Source organism: Mastigoproctus giganteus, chromosome 7 (genome assembly GCF_048544385.1).
Source record: "Mastigoproctus giganteus isolate SK-2022 chromosome 7, ASM4854438v1, whole genome shotgun sequence".
In the NCBI taxonomy this organism is placed as follows: Eukaryota; Metazoa; Arthropoda; class Arachnida; order Uropygi; family Thelyphonidae; genus Mastigoproctus; species Mastigoproctus giganteus.
The window spans coordinates 85,341,867-85,361,418 of NC_143581.1; the positions used below are offsets into that span (position 1 = coordinate 85,341,867).

The 19,552-nt window shown below is 37.8% G+C and overlaps 1 protein-coding gene across 3 annotated transcripts in view; it reads right to left on the reverse strand.

Moving 5' to 3' along the window:
- Positions 1–19,552, reverse strand: part of LOC150083041 (CCR4-NOT transcription complex subunit 3-like) — a 592,625-nt gene that overhangs the window by 80,751 nt on the left and 492,322 nt on the right. For 2 of the 3 annotated variants that reach the window (XM_090377751.1, XM_090377750.1), the window contains exon 15: positions 14,992–15,060. The exons of the other annotated variant lie outside the window; for it this stretch is intronic. In XM_090377751.1, the coding sequence (XP_090233877.1) occupies positions 14,992–15,060 (69 nt within the window). The remainder of the gene's footprint in view (positions 1–14,991; positions 15,061–19,552) is intronic. 3 annotated transcript variants of the gene reach the window in all.

A 19,552-nucleotide genomic window follows, 5' to 3' on the forward strand; every position in this document is an offset into this window, starting at 1 on the left:
GAGACATGCTTTCACTCAGACTTCAAAGAGGAGGAGAGATGCAGAATTTGAATATGGAGAGTATAGTGCAAACAGAAAGTGAAAAGTATAGCATTACATGACATGCAGCACCAGGGGTTTCCCCTCAACTTTGTGTAGTATACTCAGTGTTATTGTACAAAACTCTAGAGAGAGAGAGAGAGAGAGAGAGAGAGAGAGAGAGAGAGAGAGAGAGAGAGAGAGAGCAAGTTTATTATGTGTTGGGTTTTGTTGTATTGGTCTGTTGCTCCTCTGGCTGCTTAGCCACAGGTCTCCTGGAGTGCAAAGCCTACCCCCCACATTGCCATTCCTTTACCTCAAGCAGGTGAGCTGGGCATAGGGTGTAGGTAAAGTCTCTGGCTGGGGCAAACCCTGTCATCACATGTTCTGACCAGGAAGAGCATATAAAAAAAAAAAAAAAAAAAACTCTAGAAGTTTTTATTGAAAAGCAAGTGCAGGATGATAGTTTACGCTGGGTTAAGGTGAAGGGGGGTGGATGGTAGGCAGATTCCACCAGGAAACAGAGGGGCACCTCTGCAGTGGAAGCCTATCCTCCACAGTGGTGAGACTTAAAAACATGGAAAGATTTAGGGTGGTAAAGCCTAACAGGTAAAAAGTAGGGATGGGAGGGACAGTAAAAGGTTTAGGGGACAATAAAGTCATAGGGTCATTTCCCTGTGGGGGGGGTCGCAGCAATGATTAACGGTATATTGAAAGTCCCACACTGGCCAGACCAGGAGGCGCTTCCTGTTAGGTTACACCACTGCAGAAGTCAAGATGGGGGAGGGGGTGTCAGAACACACATCACATATATACTAGTAATTCACTGACCTACCACACAGAACACTTGTTTTCTTTTTGTGGCGTACACACACACACACACACACACACACACACACACACACACACACACACACACACACACACTTAGGGGAACAACAATTCGACATTTACAATGACTTCCTTTCTCAGATTTATCTTGTTCCAGTCATTACCTTGCACTTGGACAGGACGCTATCCCCCTAAATACAAACAGTTATTAGTCTCTCATGCGAACTTTTTTTTTTTTTCTTGTATGTAACCAATCACTAGCATTTATTTGGTCACCACACATTTTAGACGCATGACCATTTATTTATATCATATTTTATGAAAATCTTAACTTGCAGGATTTAAGGTTTTTTTCTTTCTTTCTTTTTTTTTTTAACATATATTCAGAGCACACATTCAGATGGCAAACTGACATTCTTATTTATCTATCAATCTCACATGTTTAATCCTATTCCCCACACACATTAGTCTAAATATGGGGCAGAACACACTTTTTTAAATTTTATTTTGCAGGTTAATTGTACATAGATTCCTTACATATGGAAAGGACAGACAACAACAGTACGGGATGGGGGGGAGGTTATGCTCTTAGTTAAGAAGCATATTAAATGTAATGCAGTGCACCCAGTTGCCATAGGAGGCCACTACAACATTGATTCAGTTTGGTGTGATAAGATATAAAGTTCTCTGAGTAGTGCAGACAGCTCATGGGGTTTTGTCAATGACATACAGGAATTTTGCTAGTGGGGATAAGGGAATGATTATCCCATTATATAAGGCAATGGTTAGGCCCCACCTTGAGTACTGCATATGGGTCTGAAAGCCTCATTTTAAAAAGGCTGCACAGCAGCTGCTCTGCAGAGCACTTAGAATATACAAAGGGCCATGAGATTGGTGAAGGGAACAAAGGGGTATAGCAAAAAAAGGTTTCAGTTCTTAAACTGAAGCATCTGGAGACTAGGATTGAGATGTTTAAGGCTTTCAATGGCACTCTTAATGCTGATGGGATTTTTCCTCTTGCTCAGACCACACAAAGCGAACTTAAATAGATGTGCAGAAATTAACCTTTAGCCAGCAGGTGGTTGATTGCTGCAATAAAGTTTCATCCATTGTTGTGGAGGTGGATAGTTTAAAGAAATTCAGAACCAATTCGATAAAATATTGGAGGGGATGAACAGTTGATGTGGGAAGGTTTTTTTTTCTTTTCTGAAGCTGTATAAGCTTGATTTCTTGCATCATTTGCCACTACTAAATATAGACAACACTGAACCATGGTGGGAGGGGGGGGGGGCATAACAATAGTCTAAAAACAGCAGTACCCATTGATTATCTCATTGTCTTCTCCCACTTGACCCCCCCTTTATCTATTACAGAAGCTTATCCTTAATGCCACACTGCTTCAATTTGTACAGTATTGCTTTTTAATCGACAATATCAAAAGATTTTCTGAAATCTAAGTACAGTAGACTCTCAATTTTTTGGGATAGACGCCAAAATAAAAATCATGGGTAATCGATTTCCCGGTTAATCCAAAAATACAGTAAGTCGCTGACATACGTTCCAGGACTTCTTACGTAAGTCGAGTTTTACGTAACTCGGGAATGACTAATAAAATATTGTTCCTATATCTATGATATGCCAAAATTACAAAAAACCACATAATATCCTCAGAAGAATGAAGCAAAATAGTTATATATTTTTAATTATTCAATTAAAAACTTTATCTGGGGACAGCGGTGAAGTTGCTGGAGTGGTACATAAAAAAAAAGAAAACATTAAAGGAACAAATTGTACAGTAAAAACTGATATGTATTTCACAGCCTGGTTATCATAGTTGACTTCATTGGTGCTGATTCCTTCGCTGCTTCTCGTATTCTGTCTTTTTCCTTTATTATTGTGTTCACTGTTGACATTAACAAATCTAAATTCTGCACGATATTGTTCATGTTTGACCATTTTCCCTTTTTTTTTTTTTTTTTTTTGATAGATTTACTAGTACCACTGTCACTTAGTCTCTTAGTTGGCACCATAATAACAGTCAAAATGAAAATTTTATGTAAAGAATTTCACAGGGTTAAGGCAAAAACTCACTAGTAATCAACATGAGCTCACATTTTACTAAAACACTTTTCTGGATGTCACTACCATAAAACAATAAAAACAATTTGCACTTTCTGGGTTATTGGGCTTTTGTATTAGTGCAATTCATTATAAATGGGTAGTAAACTTGATCGTATTACATTTGCGATAATACCAATAGCTAGAATTCTGTGGGATTTTACGTTATTATGGTGAAATGTGTGTCTCCTTCACTGAAATCTTCAGTCATATAAAAAAACTTTTAAAATCTTCTCTCCATTCCTGTGTGTGTGTGTGTGTGTGTGTGTGTGTGTGTGTGTGTGTGTGTGTGTGTGTGTGTGTGTGTGTGTGTGTGTGTGTGTGTGTGGGTGTTTATTGGCGCATTAGCTGCTATGGCTATAGTGCACCTATTCGTAGGAATATTAAAAAATAATCCAGTTTAAATTAGTTTCAGTTCTGTAGCCTATTTATAAAAGATGATACACTCCAATTTGTTTTAAAAAGCAGAAAAGTTTGTTAACATTTGCATCCTCTCCAATGATATGATGTAATGTCAATGGTTCTGAACGATTAGCTAGATTTTCAAGTATAGCAGCTCGATGTTGTTGATACTGCGGACAGTCAATCAGAATGTGTTTGTTTGACTGTTAGATATTCTAAGCAGTGTGGACACTGAGGAGGATCATCGCCCATTAGTAGATGAATGTGAGTCAGATGGGTGTGTCCTATTCTCATTCGTGTGAGTACCACTTATTCCCGCCGCACTGTCTGATTGCTGGAGTGCCAGAACTTTGGGTTTTGTTTCAGCTGGAAAAGTTTGTTATTCGTTTGATTATGCCATAATTCTGTCCACTGTGCATGGCATGCTGCTTGAATTAAGATATTATAATCGGGCGCTGGAATAGGGACAGAAGTTAGGTCTGAACTTGGACTTTTGGCAGATATATCAGCCACTTCATTTCCTTTTATGCCTGAATGTGCTGGAATCCAGCAAAACTTCACTAGTTGTTCACGATTATAAATCTGCAGTAACAAACTCCTGATTTTCATTACAATAATTTGAGATGTATTCTGCATTGCTTTAATTGAGCTGAGAGAGTCAGTATAAACTATATATTTTGCAGATGGATGTAGAGTCAAATTTTCTAGAGCTAACTGTATTGCATACAGTTCTGCTGAAAAGTTGCTATACTCAGGTGGAAGAGAAGCTGATATGGCAGCAGAAGGAAACACTGCTGCTGCTCCAACAGTTGACAGAGATTTGGAACCATCCGTATATATCGGTAAGAAGTCGGCATAGGTTTGAATATGGCTAGCATGGAGTTGTTGCACAGTCACTGCCGGTAGGCAATTCTTTCCCCATTGAAGAAAATAGGTATCAGAGGTCAGTTGAGGAAAGGTGATCCATGGTGGATGAGAGTAATTCTTTATCTGTTGCCTATTGTGGAGAGGAACATTCCAGTTCTGTGATATTTCAAGGAGCCGTAAGACCAGCCGGTTGGATTTTACTTGGTTTATTTCTATAGAGATTAACTAGTGGTTGATTAAAAAGGTATGGCTGAATAGGATGCAAAAGGCAAGTCTGTATTTTGGCTGCATATTTAAGTAGTAACATTTTTCTACGAAGATGCAAAGGGGGCTCATCAGCTTCAATGTATAGACTCTGAGTTGGAGATGTCCTGTATGCACCAATTGCAATCCGCAATGCATTATGTTGAATAGGATCCAGCCAGCGTAGCACACTCCTTCGGGCAGAATCATAAACTGGAGCACCATAGTCTAAACGGGATCTAATCAGTGCTCTATATAAGAGCAGCAAAGTTGTACGATCTGCTCCCCAAGAGAGGGCAGATAAAGCTCTTAGCATGTTGATCTTTTTAAGACAGGCAGTACGTATTAATTTAACATGATCTAAGAAGTTGAGCTTATTGTCCAGGATTAGTCCCAAGAATTTCATATTGCTGGCAATCGGAATGGTGGAATTTGAAATCCGAAGTTCAGGATCTGCATGCAATTTGCGTTGACAGCAAAAGTGGATCGCAACTGTTTTCTGTTGAGAAAGACTATATCCATTGAGCTCAGCCCACTTTTGAACTTTATTGAGGGACATCTGCAATTGCCTTTCAATAGATCTCATGTTCTGAGAATGGCAAGAAATAGCGAGATCGTCAGCGTAAAGGTAAGCTTCTACAGTATTTGGGAGTACTTTTGTAATGGAATCAATTTTAAGGGCAAACAAGGTTGCACTCAAAACTGATCCTTGTGGTACTCCTTCTTCCTGCGAGAATGTAGCAGAAAGGGAATTTTGATATCTCACCTGGAAAGATCGGCTCTTGAGGAAGTTCCTAATAAATATGGGTAGGTTGCCTCGTAGACCAAAATTATATAGGTCACTGAGAATGCCATACCGCCAGGTAGTATCAAATGCCTTCTCTATATCAATGGAGACCATGACAGGGTGTTCGTTTTTCACAAAGGCACTGCGAATTTCATATTCCGCCTTGATCATCAGATCTAGGGATGCCCTGTTTTTGCGAAAGCCATGTTGACAATTACTCAGTGTTGAGTTTCAATGATCCAAGTGAGTTGACTATGGATCATTTTTTCAAGAATTTTACCAAGGCAACTTGACAGAGATATTGGTCTGTAACTATTAGAACTGGAGGGATCTTTTCCAGGTTTCAAAAACGCCAAAACTGTAGCATGGTGCCAAGAGGTTGGATAAATATTTTCCAGGAAGATCCGGTTAAAAAAGATTAGAAGCAGGTGTAAGTTTTTCTCATCGAGATGCTGCAGCATGACATAATATATGCCATCTGGCCCAGAGGCACTGTTTCGTGTTGTTCTGATGGCCTGTAAAAGTTCGCAATATTGCAGAGGCTGATTATATGGAAGTGACAGTGAGGTTCAAAAGTTGATAGGTCTCTGTTCGTTGGCAGTCTTAATTTTCTGGAATTTTGGAGTGTAGTTTGATGCAGCCGATATTTTAGCAAAAGTTTTGCCCAAGGCATTGGCTATATCTAGAGGAGCAGAGAGTTCTTGCCCATTGCAGGAGAGAATTGGGGAAGGAACAGCTGGAAACTTCCCAGAAAGCTGCCTAATTTTTTTCCATATTAGTCTGGAGTCAGTGTTCCTATTGACAGTTGATGCGAACCTAGTCCAAGAATCTTTCTTGGCCTGCTTTTGAATGTAACGCGCCTTTGCCCTTAGTTTCTTGTAGCTAATTAGATTCGTCGATCTCCACAGCTAATTAGATTAGCTGTGGTTGGAGATCGACGGAATAAATTAAATGCTTTATTTTTTTCCTTCTTTGCTTTTGTGCACTCTTCGTTCCACCAGTAGTTGAAATGCCGTCGGGACGGGGGATTTGATAACGGAGTCGAGTACTTAGATGCAACTAAAAGGAGGGATGTAATATAATCAGTAACTTCATCTATGGGCTGTAGTTGAATAGTTTTTTTGTCAAGAGTGATTGCTGACTGAAATTTGGCCCAATTGGGTTTAGAGAATTTCCATTTCCTGCAGGGCTGTTGTAATTGTGGTTGTGTAGTCAACAGATTACAAACAATTGGAAAATGATCACTGCCCATGGGATCATCCAGGGTGGACCATTGCATAGCTGAAAACAGTATCGAGGAGCAAATCGATAGGTCAATGGCAGAAGTCTGTCCATTGGGTAACTGCATATGGGTGTGCGAGCCACTGTTAAGAAGAGTGAGGTTTTCTTTTTCCAGTAAAGTTTCAATCAGTCGTCCGCGTCTGTCTAACTTAGATGAACCCCATAAAGGGTGGTGGCCATTGAAATCCCCTAGCAGGCAGATAGGGGAGGGTAGCTGTAATAAAAGTTCTTTAAGATCATTATAAGAGTAAGTATGATTTGGTGGGAGATAAACTGAGACTAGAGTTAATGCAGTCTGAGAAATCAGACGCACAGCGACAGCTTCGATTTGGGTTTGGAGAGTGATTTGTCTAGCTGGAATCCTTGTACTAATTAAAATAGCTACACCACCACGAGCAGAATCGGATGTATTCCGATCTCGTCTATAGACCGAGTAGTTTTTTATAGAAATGGAAATTTGAGTAGTTAAATAGGTTTCTTGCAGGCAGAAACCAACTGGAGAGTAGTGATTAATTAAGTAACGGATGTCGTCAATGTTTCCACGAAAGCCTCTGCAATTCCATTGCAAGATGTTAGGCATTACTTGAATTTAGAAGAAGAAGCTGTACCTGACGTGGCTGTCTTATGGCGTTCTAGCTTTGGTTTGTCTCTTTTTGGAAAGGAAGGGCGACCAGTGTCCATCTCTTCTTCTCTCTTCATTCCTATTTTTAAGCTTGTTACTCTATGTCCTGTTTGTGCAATTTGTGCGTGGTGATCGTCTTTATTGATCGCTTATTATTATTATTCTGTTTTAAATTTTACAATCCTAAAAAAGAAAAAAAAATTGAGTGAAAAAAATTAACTAAGTTCAAAGTTACGTAAGTTGGGGACTTACTGCAGTATATCCAAAAATGATCAGCAACCTACGCAAAAAATATGGCGATAGATAAAAAAAACTTACCATACACTACTCGCATGTCCAATATGATGCTTCCTTTTATTTTTTACGATGTTGCATATGGTTTGGTCACCAACAGTTTTCAAACTTTTGAATAATTTCAAGTTTTTGTGTTTAATTGGAAGCACAACTTGTTTGCATTTACGCATCATTTTTGCAATTTCTAAACAAAATTTTTTTTCATTATCCCTGACATAAATAATGAAACACAACAATTGAAGTGACACACTAAAACAAACTAAACATTTGTTCTCTCTCTCTCTCTCTCTTTTTTTTAGCGTCAGGTGTGAAGACAGTGGGGGTTGCAAGAAACATCTGTTTATACCTATTCCAGTTAGCACTTGAATTTTATGATTTTATGATTTTTTTTTTTTTTTTTTTTTTTTAACTTTTTTATTTGGAGTCTTGAAGTGTCCCGGTAAATCGAGAATCTGCCGTATATGGTGTCAAAATTATTTTTTGCATGCATTTCTATGTTACTGCATCTACTATATCCAATCAGATTGGTCAGTCAAGATCATTCCTTAACAAATCCATACTGTACTTTCAGTATACTGCAGTCCTGTCTAGATGGTCCTGCACAGCTTCTTTAATCATTATTTTCCTTTGAACAGAAGTCAAGCCAAACAGACCCATAATTACTCATTCCTCTGATTCCCCTTTGTGAATTGGGGAAACATTTGCATGTCTCCAGACCATAGGGATGTCCTCCGAATCTAAGGATACCCTCATAATTATGGCAAAAGGTTTGCTGAACTCTTTTTGCTACCTTCTATAATGTAATTGGATGGATCCCATCCACTCCAAAGTGCCTTTTTTTTTTTCACATTTACCTTCAGCAATTTCTCTTCCATTTTCTTCTTAGTTATCAAAAAAAACAGTTATCAATGATTCTGTTCCCTGTTAAAATTTGTTACATGTCTGCTATCTCCTTCCCTAAAGAATTCCTCTGTGAATGTAGATACAAAATAATTAAATCAGTTCGTCAATAGCCTGAGCAGGTTCATCAACAATTAAACCAGTCTATTAACTAGTGGAACAATGAAATCATTAAGAAAAGCAATACAGGCAGATTACAAAAAAAACCTTGTAATCTGCCTTAGCTTGACTAACCTCCTCTGTGACTTTTATTGTAGTAGGCTTCTGTATCACCTATCTCTGCCATGATTCTCATTAATGAATCATCCATTTAGGTCTAAGTCATGAACAGTAAATCATCTGACTGAGGTGTATAAAGCCTTGAATAGTTTGAGCATGCTCAATGCTGACAGGATACTTCCGCTTGCTCAGACTAAGATCCCGAGGGAGCATAGATTCAAATTGAGGAAAGACAATTGTGGAATAAATGTGCGGAAGTTTGCGTTTAACCCAACGGGCAGTTGATTGCTGGAACAGACTTCCATCTGTTAGCATTAGCATTAGTAGAGGCATAGGATGCAAGAAAGCAAACTTATGCAGCATCAGCCAAAAAAAACCCCTCCCATTTCATCCCTCCATTCGTTCCAAACGCCTGTCCAGCTCAGCCTTAAATTTATTTAGGCTATTAGCTTCCACAACAAAAGAGGGAAGTCTGTTCCACCAATCAACTACCAGCTGGCTAAAGACAAATTTCTGCACATCTATTCTATAACTATCTTTCCTCAATTTGAAACTGTTCCCCTGTTCTTAGTCTGAGCAAGACGAAGAACCCCATCAGCATTCAGCTTGCTCAACCCATTCAAGGCCTTATACACCTCAATCAGGTCACCTCACAGATGCCTACTCTCCAGGTGCTGCAATTTGCAGAACTTAAGCTTTTCTTGGTAAGAGCACCCCTTTGTTTACTTTCCCCTTACCAATCTTGTTGCCCTTCTTTGTACTTGTTCTAGAAAATCTACATCCTTCCTAAAATGAGGCCTCCAGACCTGTACACAGTACTCTAGGGGTTGCCTGACCATTGCCTTGTATAACAGAATTATCACATCCCTGTCAGCAAAATTCCTATATATCATTGACAAGAATCCATGTTTGTTTGTTATTTGGTTTTTAGGACCATTAGCAACTAAGGCCATATTGCTCCGGAGATATGCAGTGGTCATGGGCTCGAACCCCAGTCTAATCAAGAAGCGTGTGCTACGCACTGCGCTCCTGCCCACCTGGCTACGGAGGTGCCGACAAGACTCCATGACCTGCCCTGGCAGCCCATCTGCAATGCTCAGAGAACTTCATATTTGCTGCACAATTAACCCCAGGTCTTTTTCACTTTCCACTTCCATGAGTGTAGTATTACTCAGATGGTACATTTCTCTTGGCATTTGTCAATGTTAAACTCCAGTTGCCACTTCTCAGGCCATTTTTCCAACTTATCTAGATCCAGTTGGAGTAGCATACTGTCATTACTGTTGTTAACAACCCCGCCAACCTTTGTATCATCTGAAAACTTGGACATGAAACCTGATATATCTTCATCAATATCATTGATAAATATGCAAAACAGCAATGGGCCTGGCACTGAACCCTGGGGAACTCCACTAATAACATTTGTCCAAGAAGAACAGTGTCCATTGATTACCACTCTCTGTTATCTCCCACTCAACCATCCCTTTATCCATTGCAGCAGCTTACCCTTGATTCCATACCTTTGCAATTTGTACAACAGTCTTCAATGTACAACATTATCAATAGCTTTCCTGAAATCCAAGTATATGATATCAAAATTATTTTTGGCATTCAGTTCCTTTGTGACCACATAATAGTAACCAATCAAATTGATCAGACAAGACCTCCCCTGCAGTCTTGTCTAGGTGATCCCGCAATGCTTCTTTAACCAGTGATTCCATTATTTTCCCCGGAACACAAGTTAAACTAACCGGTCTGTCGTTACTTGTGTCACCTTTTGAACCTCCTTTGTGAATTGGTGATACATTTGTACACCTCCAGTCCATGGGGACCTCCTCTGATTCCAAGTAAGTTCTCATAATTATGGCTAAGGGTTTGCTTACTTCCTTTGCTGCCTCATTTAATATAACTGGATAGATCCCGTGCACCTCAGGTACCCTTCCTTATGTTTAACTTCAATAATTTCTCCTCCACTTTGCTCTCAGTTATTACAAAATCACTTAGCGCCCTGTTAGCGTTTGATAAACTTCTGGCACTCCCCTAACTGAATAACTCCTCATGTGTGAGTGCAAATGCAAAATACTCATTTAGTTTATCAGCTACCTGAGCATGATCATCAATAGTCAACCCATCTATGTTAAGTAGTCCAATCTGATTGATCCCTTTCTTTCTGCAGTTTATCTAAGTAAAGAACTCTTTGCTGTTTTTCTTTCCATTCGTTGCCAAAGATTTCTCATAATCTGCCTTCGCCTGCCTAACCTCCTTTGTGACTTGATTACAGACTAGTTTATACCTGCCATAGGCTTCTGTGTCGCCTGATACTTTATATGCATCCCATACATTCTTCTTCTCTGCCACTAGCCTCATTAATTCATCTGACATCCATTTAGGACTAAACCTTGACCATTATTTCTTAGTTGGAATGAAAAACCTAGTAGCCTCCAAAATTAAGTACCTGAAGGCTTCCCATTTAGAATTCACTGTTGGTAACATCATCAGTTGATCCCACTGTACAGAATTTAAAAACTGTCTGAGACCTCTGTAGTCATCTTTACGAAAGCAAAAGCCCTTCCCTTTAGCCTTGATGGTAGTTACATCTTTAAATAATTCCCACATCAATACATTGTGATCACTGTCACCCAGTGGTTCCTCTATCTGCAGATTCTTAATGCATGAAGAATCACTACTGATAATCAGATCAAGAGTATTACTCCCTCTGGTTGCCTCTCGAACATCTTGCTGTAGAAAACAGTTATCCAATAAATCTACTAAAGTTTTGCTAGTGTGCGAGTGACCAACCCACAAGTTCCAGTCAATATCTGGAAAGTTAAAATCTCCCATTATAAAACATTCTGATTTACTGGTCCACTATTTCTCTGCACAATTGCTCATTATACTCATCAGATTCATTGGGTCTATAACACACACCTACTCTCATTTTTCCTTTCCCAGTGTTTATTTCACACCAGACAGACTCAACACTGCATTGTCCACCAGCATAAATTAGATACAACTCCTTAGATTTTATGTGTTTCTTAACTAACTGCATAACCCCTCCTCCCTTCCTATACACATTGTACTACCCAAATTCCAACACGGCACTGCCTATATGTGTGACACCACATTTCTGATATCCCAACAATATCTGCCTTTGATGTCTTGACTACGACTTCAAGCTCATCAAATTTATTAACTATACTCCTAGCATTGGCATACATGCAAGTATACATGCACCTGTTCCTGCATGTATGCAAGTATACATGCACCTGTTCCTTAAAGCAGGAACTTTAAGGCTGAACTAGACAAACATTTGGAGTGATCGGATAGGCAAAAAGCATAGTAGCTTCTACAATTACTTTCCTGAATGTTTCCTCTTAGAATGTTGCTAGTAACATCAGTTTGTCCCATTTCATAGAATTTCAAAACTGTCTGAGACCAATGAGTTCACCTTTATGAAAGCAAAAGCTTTTCCCTTTACTCTTGACACTAGTTAAATCTTAAAGTAAATCCCACATCAATACACTGTGATATCTGCCATTTAGTGGCACTTTTATTTCCAGATCCTTAATGCATGAAGAGCTGCTGCTGCTGATAACAGAATTGCTCTTAAGAGAATTACGGAGTGTATCATTATATAAGTCAGTGCTAATGATGTAAAACAAACTAGTTGAGGTCTTTTTCAGAGTTACCAGGTCACACTGAAAAAAATAAAAAAAAAGGCTGCAAGTCAGATCAAAATGTTCTTGTACATGTAATTCTGCCCAGGTACAACAGGAGAGATCTTATGATGACAATCTTGTTGATAAAATCTAGACTTCAGGAATGTTTCAAGAATATGGTGAAATATTTCTGAGCTTTGCCTGCCTCAACTGGTAAAATGAATTTATTTAATAAAGATAGTATTCATTTAAACAGAAGAAATGCAAGGATCTTTGTTAAGTCAGAGGATGCATTAAGTGAAGAGATAGGGGATCAACTAGCAAAAAAAATCAGCAGCAACATCTAGGTTACACCTGTACCCTTCTTGGAAACATCTTGAGGACCTCAAAATAAAACATGTAATGGAAGAGGGACTGTAAAAGAAGCATCAATCAGCAAAACTTAGATCAATAGTTAAAATGGATTTATAAGGGTAGTAAAAAATTTTGTCTATTCATATAGTAATACCATGAATGCTATTAACATAATGAATGAATTTGAGGCCGCTATTTATCTTCCAATTCTCATATTGTAGGGCTAGCTTGGACATCATGATGTCACAACATTGGTGATGAGGAATTTCATTACAGTGATTACAGTACTTTTAGAAGAGACAGAGAGGAATGTTGTCTTGAAAGCTCCATTACTTTGATTGAGCCCAAGTGGATGTAGAATCAGTGTGGCACGAGTGTCTGATGATGATGCAAAGCTGATAAGGTATGCCACGTGCCTGATGATTGCGGAAAATATGATAAAAATCTTGAGTACATTCTCTAGGGAGAACTTGAATGTCTTTACCTTACTCCTTACTGACTGAAATTCATGGTAAGCAATATATAAAGGAACGTCAGTTTTCGTACCATCTGGATGTCCATTGCTTATTTCAACATGTCAATGAAAGCATAAGGGAGACTAAATATCCCAGACTTGGTCCTCACTAAGGACTGAAGTATTATCAAGGATAATAGATGTGGTTGCTACTTGCCAGTGCAAGAACCAATGGCAAGTAACAAACACAATGTCATAAAATGGGTGTGTCTAGGGCAAATTACAATGGTCAAATGCAAAGGAAACAGCTTTGATTTTAAGAAGGGATGAAATACAGTAATACCCCGACTTACGCGAACTCGGAGTTACGCGGTTCTTGATTTTTTCGTTTGGCAACGCTGCCGCCCACTATCTTCAAGGTCGTTTTTCATATGTTATCGATATACGGTGCGACGGCGGAGAATGAGAGCGAAAGATGAACAAAATTCAACTTTGCTGCTTTTATGTTTTTTATATCAGTGAAGGGGAAACACATTTCACCATAATAACGTAAAAACCAACACAATTCCAGCTATCGGTATAATCGCAAATGCAATTAGACCGAGTTTACTACCAGTTTATAACAGATTTCACTAGCAGAAACGCAACTGGATTTTTATTGTTTTATGGTAGTAACCCCTAGAAATGTGAGGTGTTAATAGTGTATCTCTGCCTTTATGGTGTTGTTTATTCAGTTGCTACTTGCGCGCAGCTTTGTTTATGCATATCAAGCGTGCCTCCTCGTTTTGTAATTGCGCTTTATTCCCTAAAAATGAGTAAAATACTTAATTAAAAGGTGTGAAAAGGAAGCGTCCTGGTGAAGACACTGCAGATTCAGAGAGAAAAAGAAAAGCAATTATCGATAAACAGAGGCGGACTGGGTCAAAAATTCTTACCCGGGAAAATTTATAGTGGCCTCATACTATGGTTTATAGCCAAAATCACACTGGCCCACCGGAGTTTCCCCGGTAAGGCTTATGGCCAGTCCACCTCTGTCGATAGAGAAAAAATATGAAATTGTGAAACGCTTTGAGGGAAATGAAAGACCATGTGATATTGCACGTGCTACAGGCCTAAATGAAGCAACGGCGAAAAGCACACGACAATTGCAAACTTGACAGGTTGAAAATTGAAAAGGGCTCAATTGTAAAGGGCTTAAAAATTTTAGAAAACATAGACTCCAACGAAGAACGCGTTATAGCTACAAAGCAAGGAATAAAAAAAATTATTAGCTTGCTACGAAGAAATTCTGCGTGAAAAAAAGAAGGCGCTGTGTCGTCAGACGAATTTGTTAGATTTTATGAAGCCATCGACATCGAAATAACTTTTTAACGGAAGTCATTTGTTTTTTTAATACATATTTTGTATTAATATGTATAAATAACTGCAATTTTATTAATATTTTTCTTCTAAACTAGTGTTTTTGTTAGTCCTTGGTCCCAATTAAGCAAAATTTATATGTATTTATATGCAAAGTTGTACCCCGACTTACGCGAATTCGACTTACGCGATTTTCGTCGGACCCACCTATCGCGTAACTTCGGGGTATTACTGTATATGACAAGTTAAGAGATGTCTTAGTACCCATCAACTTGAGTGGCAATTACAGGTCCACTGGATCTGAATTCTATGAGAAATGTTTATGAAATTATCCTGAAAGCCTTAAAAACATATTTGATCCTGAAATTAAGTATCACAAAAGAAGGATACCAAAATGGATAACAGGACTGGAAGATCTCTGAAGATTATCACATTGCACTATGACTACAAATATTTTAGAAAGATTACCCTTCATTGATTTATCAAGGTTTTACTTTATTAAAACACATTAAGAACTAATAACAATTCATGAATTTTGGAGCTCTTTAACAAAAACAAATATGCATGGGAAAATAATACATACATCAAACTTGTTTTCAAGCATCCTTCCAAAGAGCAGCAAAACGACCAGGAACCAGTGCACTCTGAAAGTCTGAAGACAATGAGTGAAATTTTAAACATTTCTGTTATCTCAGTCTGCAAAAGACAAGTCAAATTTAAAGTCTGCTAGCCAAGCCATGGGCTTGGCATGGAGATTTTAACCTTGACTTCTTAACTTGCTAAACTTTGACTTGTTAAAATCTCCTAGAAGATATCTAACAAAACTACAGATTAGGTAGGAAACCAAAAGCTGAGTATGATAAAACTTCTGACAGAAAGGGTCATGAATAGGACACAGATTTCTTTTATGTGGATGCAAAAAAATAAAACAGTCAATCACATAAATCCCCACCAGGTCCAGAATGGTGCCATCATAGACAATCCAGGAGTTAAGATGAGTTGAACAGGTCATTTGCATCCAAGTAAAAGCACATTTAAATGGGGGGGGGGGGGACAAGAAGAGTTGTTACTGTAAAATTATTAATTGAAGGTCTCTCAGAAATACCTATCTGCAAATGTCAAACTCATTCATAAGGGAGGGGAATAATGTGGATATGAGTAACTATAAACCCCAGAGAGCAACTTTTTTGATCATAGAGATAATGGAATCAGTAATTAAAGATAGCATAAAGGAGAATATTGATAAGGATAAAATCCTGAAGCAGGGCTCTTTAATTAGTGTAAGATGAATGATTACTTTTGGGAGGTTGAGATTTTACGGTCCACATCAAATCTATATATATTTTGTTTAATTTAAATATTAAAAATATTTATACACACAGGTATCATTTAATATATGTAGACCAATTTCACAAATTGCATCTAAAAAAAAAAAAAAAAAAAAAAAATGGAAGACACTAATTTTTATTTAAAAAGTATATAAAAATGACATTCCCATTAATAGCAACTTATTATTTGGGGTTATGGTACAAGTTAATAAAACGTTTTCTTTGAAGTGTAAGCATGTGGACTAAGAGGGCTCAGGGATTTCTATGATGATCTTCTGGACTCTTTTTAGAAAGGGGAATGATGTTATTATTCCTCTTTGGAAAACGATGGTGAGAACATATTGAAATCTGGAGGTATCGCTTATATAAAAAAAAAAAAAGACAGAAGTAGTAGGGAGGATTCAAAACTTGGCAAAGTAAACTAGTTAGAAGTGTCAAGTTTTGTTTCTATGAGGACCATTTAATGAGATGTGGACTGTAGAGTCTGGACACCACACAAATTAGAAAATCTGATAAAGATGTTTACTGTCATCAAAGGAATAAGTAAAATGAACATCAAAATTGCATTGAGGAAGGTATATATGCACTGATAGATAAAACTAGAACATGGCATAAATATAAAATTTTGGGATGAAACAGAACTAGATCAACAATTAAAATTCTTGATCTAGTTCTTCTGTTGTTCTTCACTGGAATAAGATGGTCCAAATTCAAGGTGGAACTGGATAGTCACTTTTAAGTGATGGATAAATTTATGCATATAAATTTGTCCATCACTATGTCCATGCAAATGTGTATACGTGTGTGTTTGGCTAATGTGGAATATGTTTGCTGTTTTTGCATTAATTGCCAACATGAATATCAATATGTTGTAAAAATGGAGTGCAATAAACTTGAAAATATTGAAAAAAAAAAAAAAAAAAAAACCCCTCAATAAATAAAAGTCCATTAACAACATGACTATGAAGATAATTTTTCAGAATTTCACAGCACATAGTATTATTAACCAGAATTTAAAAATAAACTGAATATTTATATGAGCTTAATTAAAAGATTTTAATAGTAGGATGATTACATAGGGAAAGGCAACCGTGCTTAATGTGAAAAGGCACGTGCGTGACAGTGGATTAAAATGCCAAGCCATCTTTGGTATATACATACTATGCAACCAAATATAATTGGAATCACACATGTAATGATAGCCTCAATCCTCCTGGACAAAGTTTCCACAAACTTCCAGTATGTACTTAAGAGAATTTGTCATTCTTACAGCAAAAGCCAGAGCCAGTTTGAAATAGAACCATTATGGCAACAACCTAATCTACTCCAAATTCATCTTGCAAGTGTTCAGTACTGACTAAGGGTCTGGGCTCTCAGCCAGCCAGCCAGCCAGCCCAACTTTTCAACATGACTATCCAAAAACCAGTCATCTAGGCCCCTCAGTCATTACATGGATTTTTCTCATGCTAATATTGACAGAGCCCATTTCTCTAGTATTCTTCTGAAGCACCACTCCAAGTGGTGGTCTTTTGCACTGATAATGTATTAAGGCTTATGCACAACTGCCCTATCACAGAATCAAAGGCAATATTTGACATAGCGTTGGATGTTTCTGTAACCTCTTGGATCTGCTCAGCAATGTTTTCTGTAAACATCCAGTTGGCATGAATTTGACTATTTGTGGTAATATAGTATCTGTTCTGTGAGTTTCTGAGGCCATCCAACCCTCTTTTCTGCTTAGGTATTATCTAGTCTTGAAGCTTTGAATAAATCAACCACAGTGAATTTCAGGAGGTTCAAATTAATTGCAGTAGTGTTCACAGAAAGTTTACAAATGTGGCATCCAATTATAATCACATTTAAAGTCTGTAAGTTTCAACACGACTCATACAGCCTTTTAACATACTACTGCACAGACAAAGGGACAAGATTTATGAGAGCTGATACAAACATGCAGGGGACTTCTGGCACAGTAAATATTCATGGATGAGTGTTTGAGTACTTTTACTCATAAATTGTATTTAACTATTTAGTCAAAACTAAAACAGAAGAGAAGAATATTTTAGAAGTATTGGGTAATATTTTGATGATTGACTAAAATAAGAGGTTGAAGAAAGTAACATTCAGACAGTAGTGTAACTACAAATTTTTGGCCCATAAGTAAAATGCTTAAAAAGCCCCCTGCTTCTGCTTTTTTTTTTAATTGAAAAAAGTTTACTTCTTTTTAACCCTCTTTGGGCCCACAAATATCACAGACCCTTGAGCACTGCTTAACCACTCTTAATAATAATTACGCCACTGCATACTGAAGATACAAGGTATGTTCAATATGTATAATTTGTCTTTTCTACCTTTGTTGTAGACATAGGTGTTATGATGTTAATTAAGAAAAACATAAAATCAAAAGAAGTGCATCCAGTTGATATAGATGAACAGCGCACTGTTGAGTCAGTTTGGTGTGACATAAGCACTGCGAAAGCAAAAATAAGAGAAGGAGTGTGTTATGGGCCTAATGATTCGAATGAGTACAATGAACAATTTTACAGAAAAATAGAGTGGGCTAGTAAATCAGAATGTCTTATAATGGGGGAATTTAACTTCCCAGATATTGACTGGAATTGTGAGTTGGTCACTCGCACACTAGTAAGACTTTTGTGGATTTATTGGATGATTGTTTTCTGCAGCAGCATGTTTGAGAGGCAACCAGAGAGGGTAATACTCTTGATCTGGTTATTAGCAGTGATCATTCATGTATTAAGAATTTGCAGATAAAGGAACCACTAGGTGGCAGCGATCACATTGTACTGATGTGGGATTTACTTAAAGATATAATTACCATAAGAGGTAAAGAAAAAGGTTTTTGTTTCTGTAAAGTGAGTACGGTGGTCTAAGACAGTTTTTAAATTCTGTACAGTGGGATCAACTGATGATGATGTTACTAACAGCAAATTCTAAGTGGGAAGCATTCAAGAAATTAATCGTGGAAGCTACAAAAAGTTTCATAACTATTAAGAAATACTGTTCAAGGGTTACACCTAAATGGTTGTCAAATGAACTAATGAGACTCATAACAGAGAAGAAAAATGCAAGGGATGCATATAAATTATCAGGTGACACAGAAGCCTATGACAGATATAAGCTAGTCTGTAATTAAGTCATAAAGGAGGTTAGGCAGGCGAAGGCAGATTATGAGAAATCTTTGGCAAAGGATGCTAAGAAAAACAGCAAGGATTTCTTTACTTATATAAACTCTAAAAGGAAGTGAGATGAATCTGATTGGTCCACTTGATATTGATGGTTCGACTGTTGACGATCCTGCTCAGATAGCAAACAAACTGAATGAGTATTTTGCATCTACATTCACACATGAGGAGTTATTAAGGTCTGAAAATGCCAGAAGGTTGTCAAATTGTAGCAGGGTGCTTAATGATTTTGTAAAAACTGAGAACAAAGTGGAGGAGAAATTGTTGAAGTTAAACATAAGAAAGGCACCTGGGGTGGATGGGATCTATCCAGTTATATTAAAGGAGGCGACAAAAGAAGTAAGCAAACCCTTAGCCATAATCATGAGAGCATCTTTGGACTCAGGGGAAGTTCCCACAGACTGGAGATGTGCAAATGTATCCCCAATTCACAAAGGGGATCAAAGGTGACACGAGTAATTACAGACCAGTTAGTTTAACTTCGGTTCCGGGTAAAATAATGGAGTCACTGGTTAAATACGCATTGCAGGATCATCTACACAAGACTGCAGCAATAATTCAGACACAGCATGGGTTTGTTAAGGGAAAGTCTTGTCTGACAAATTTAATAGGA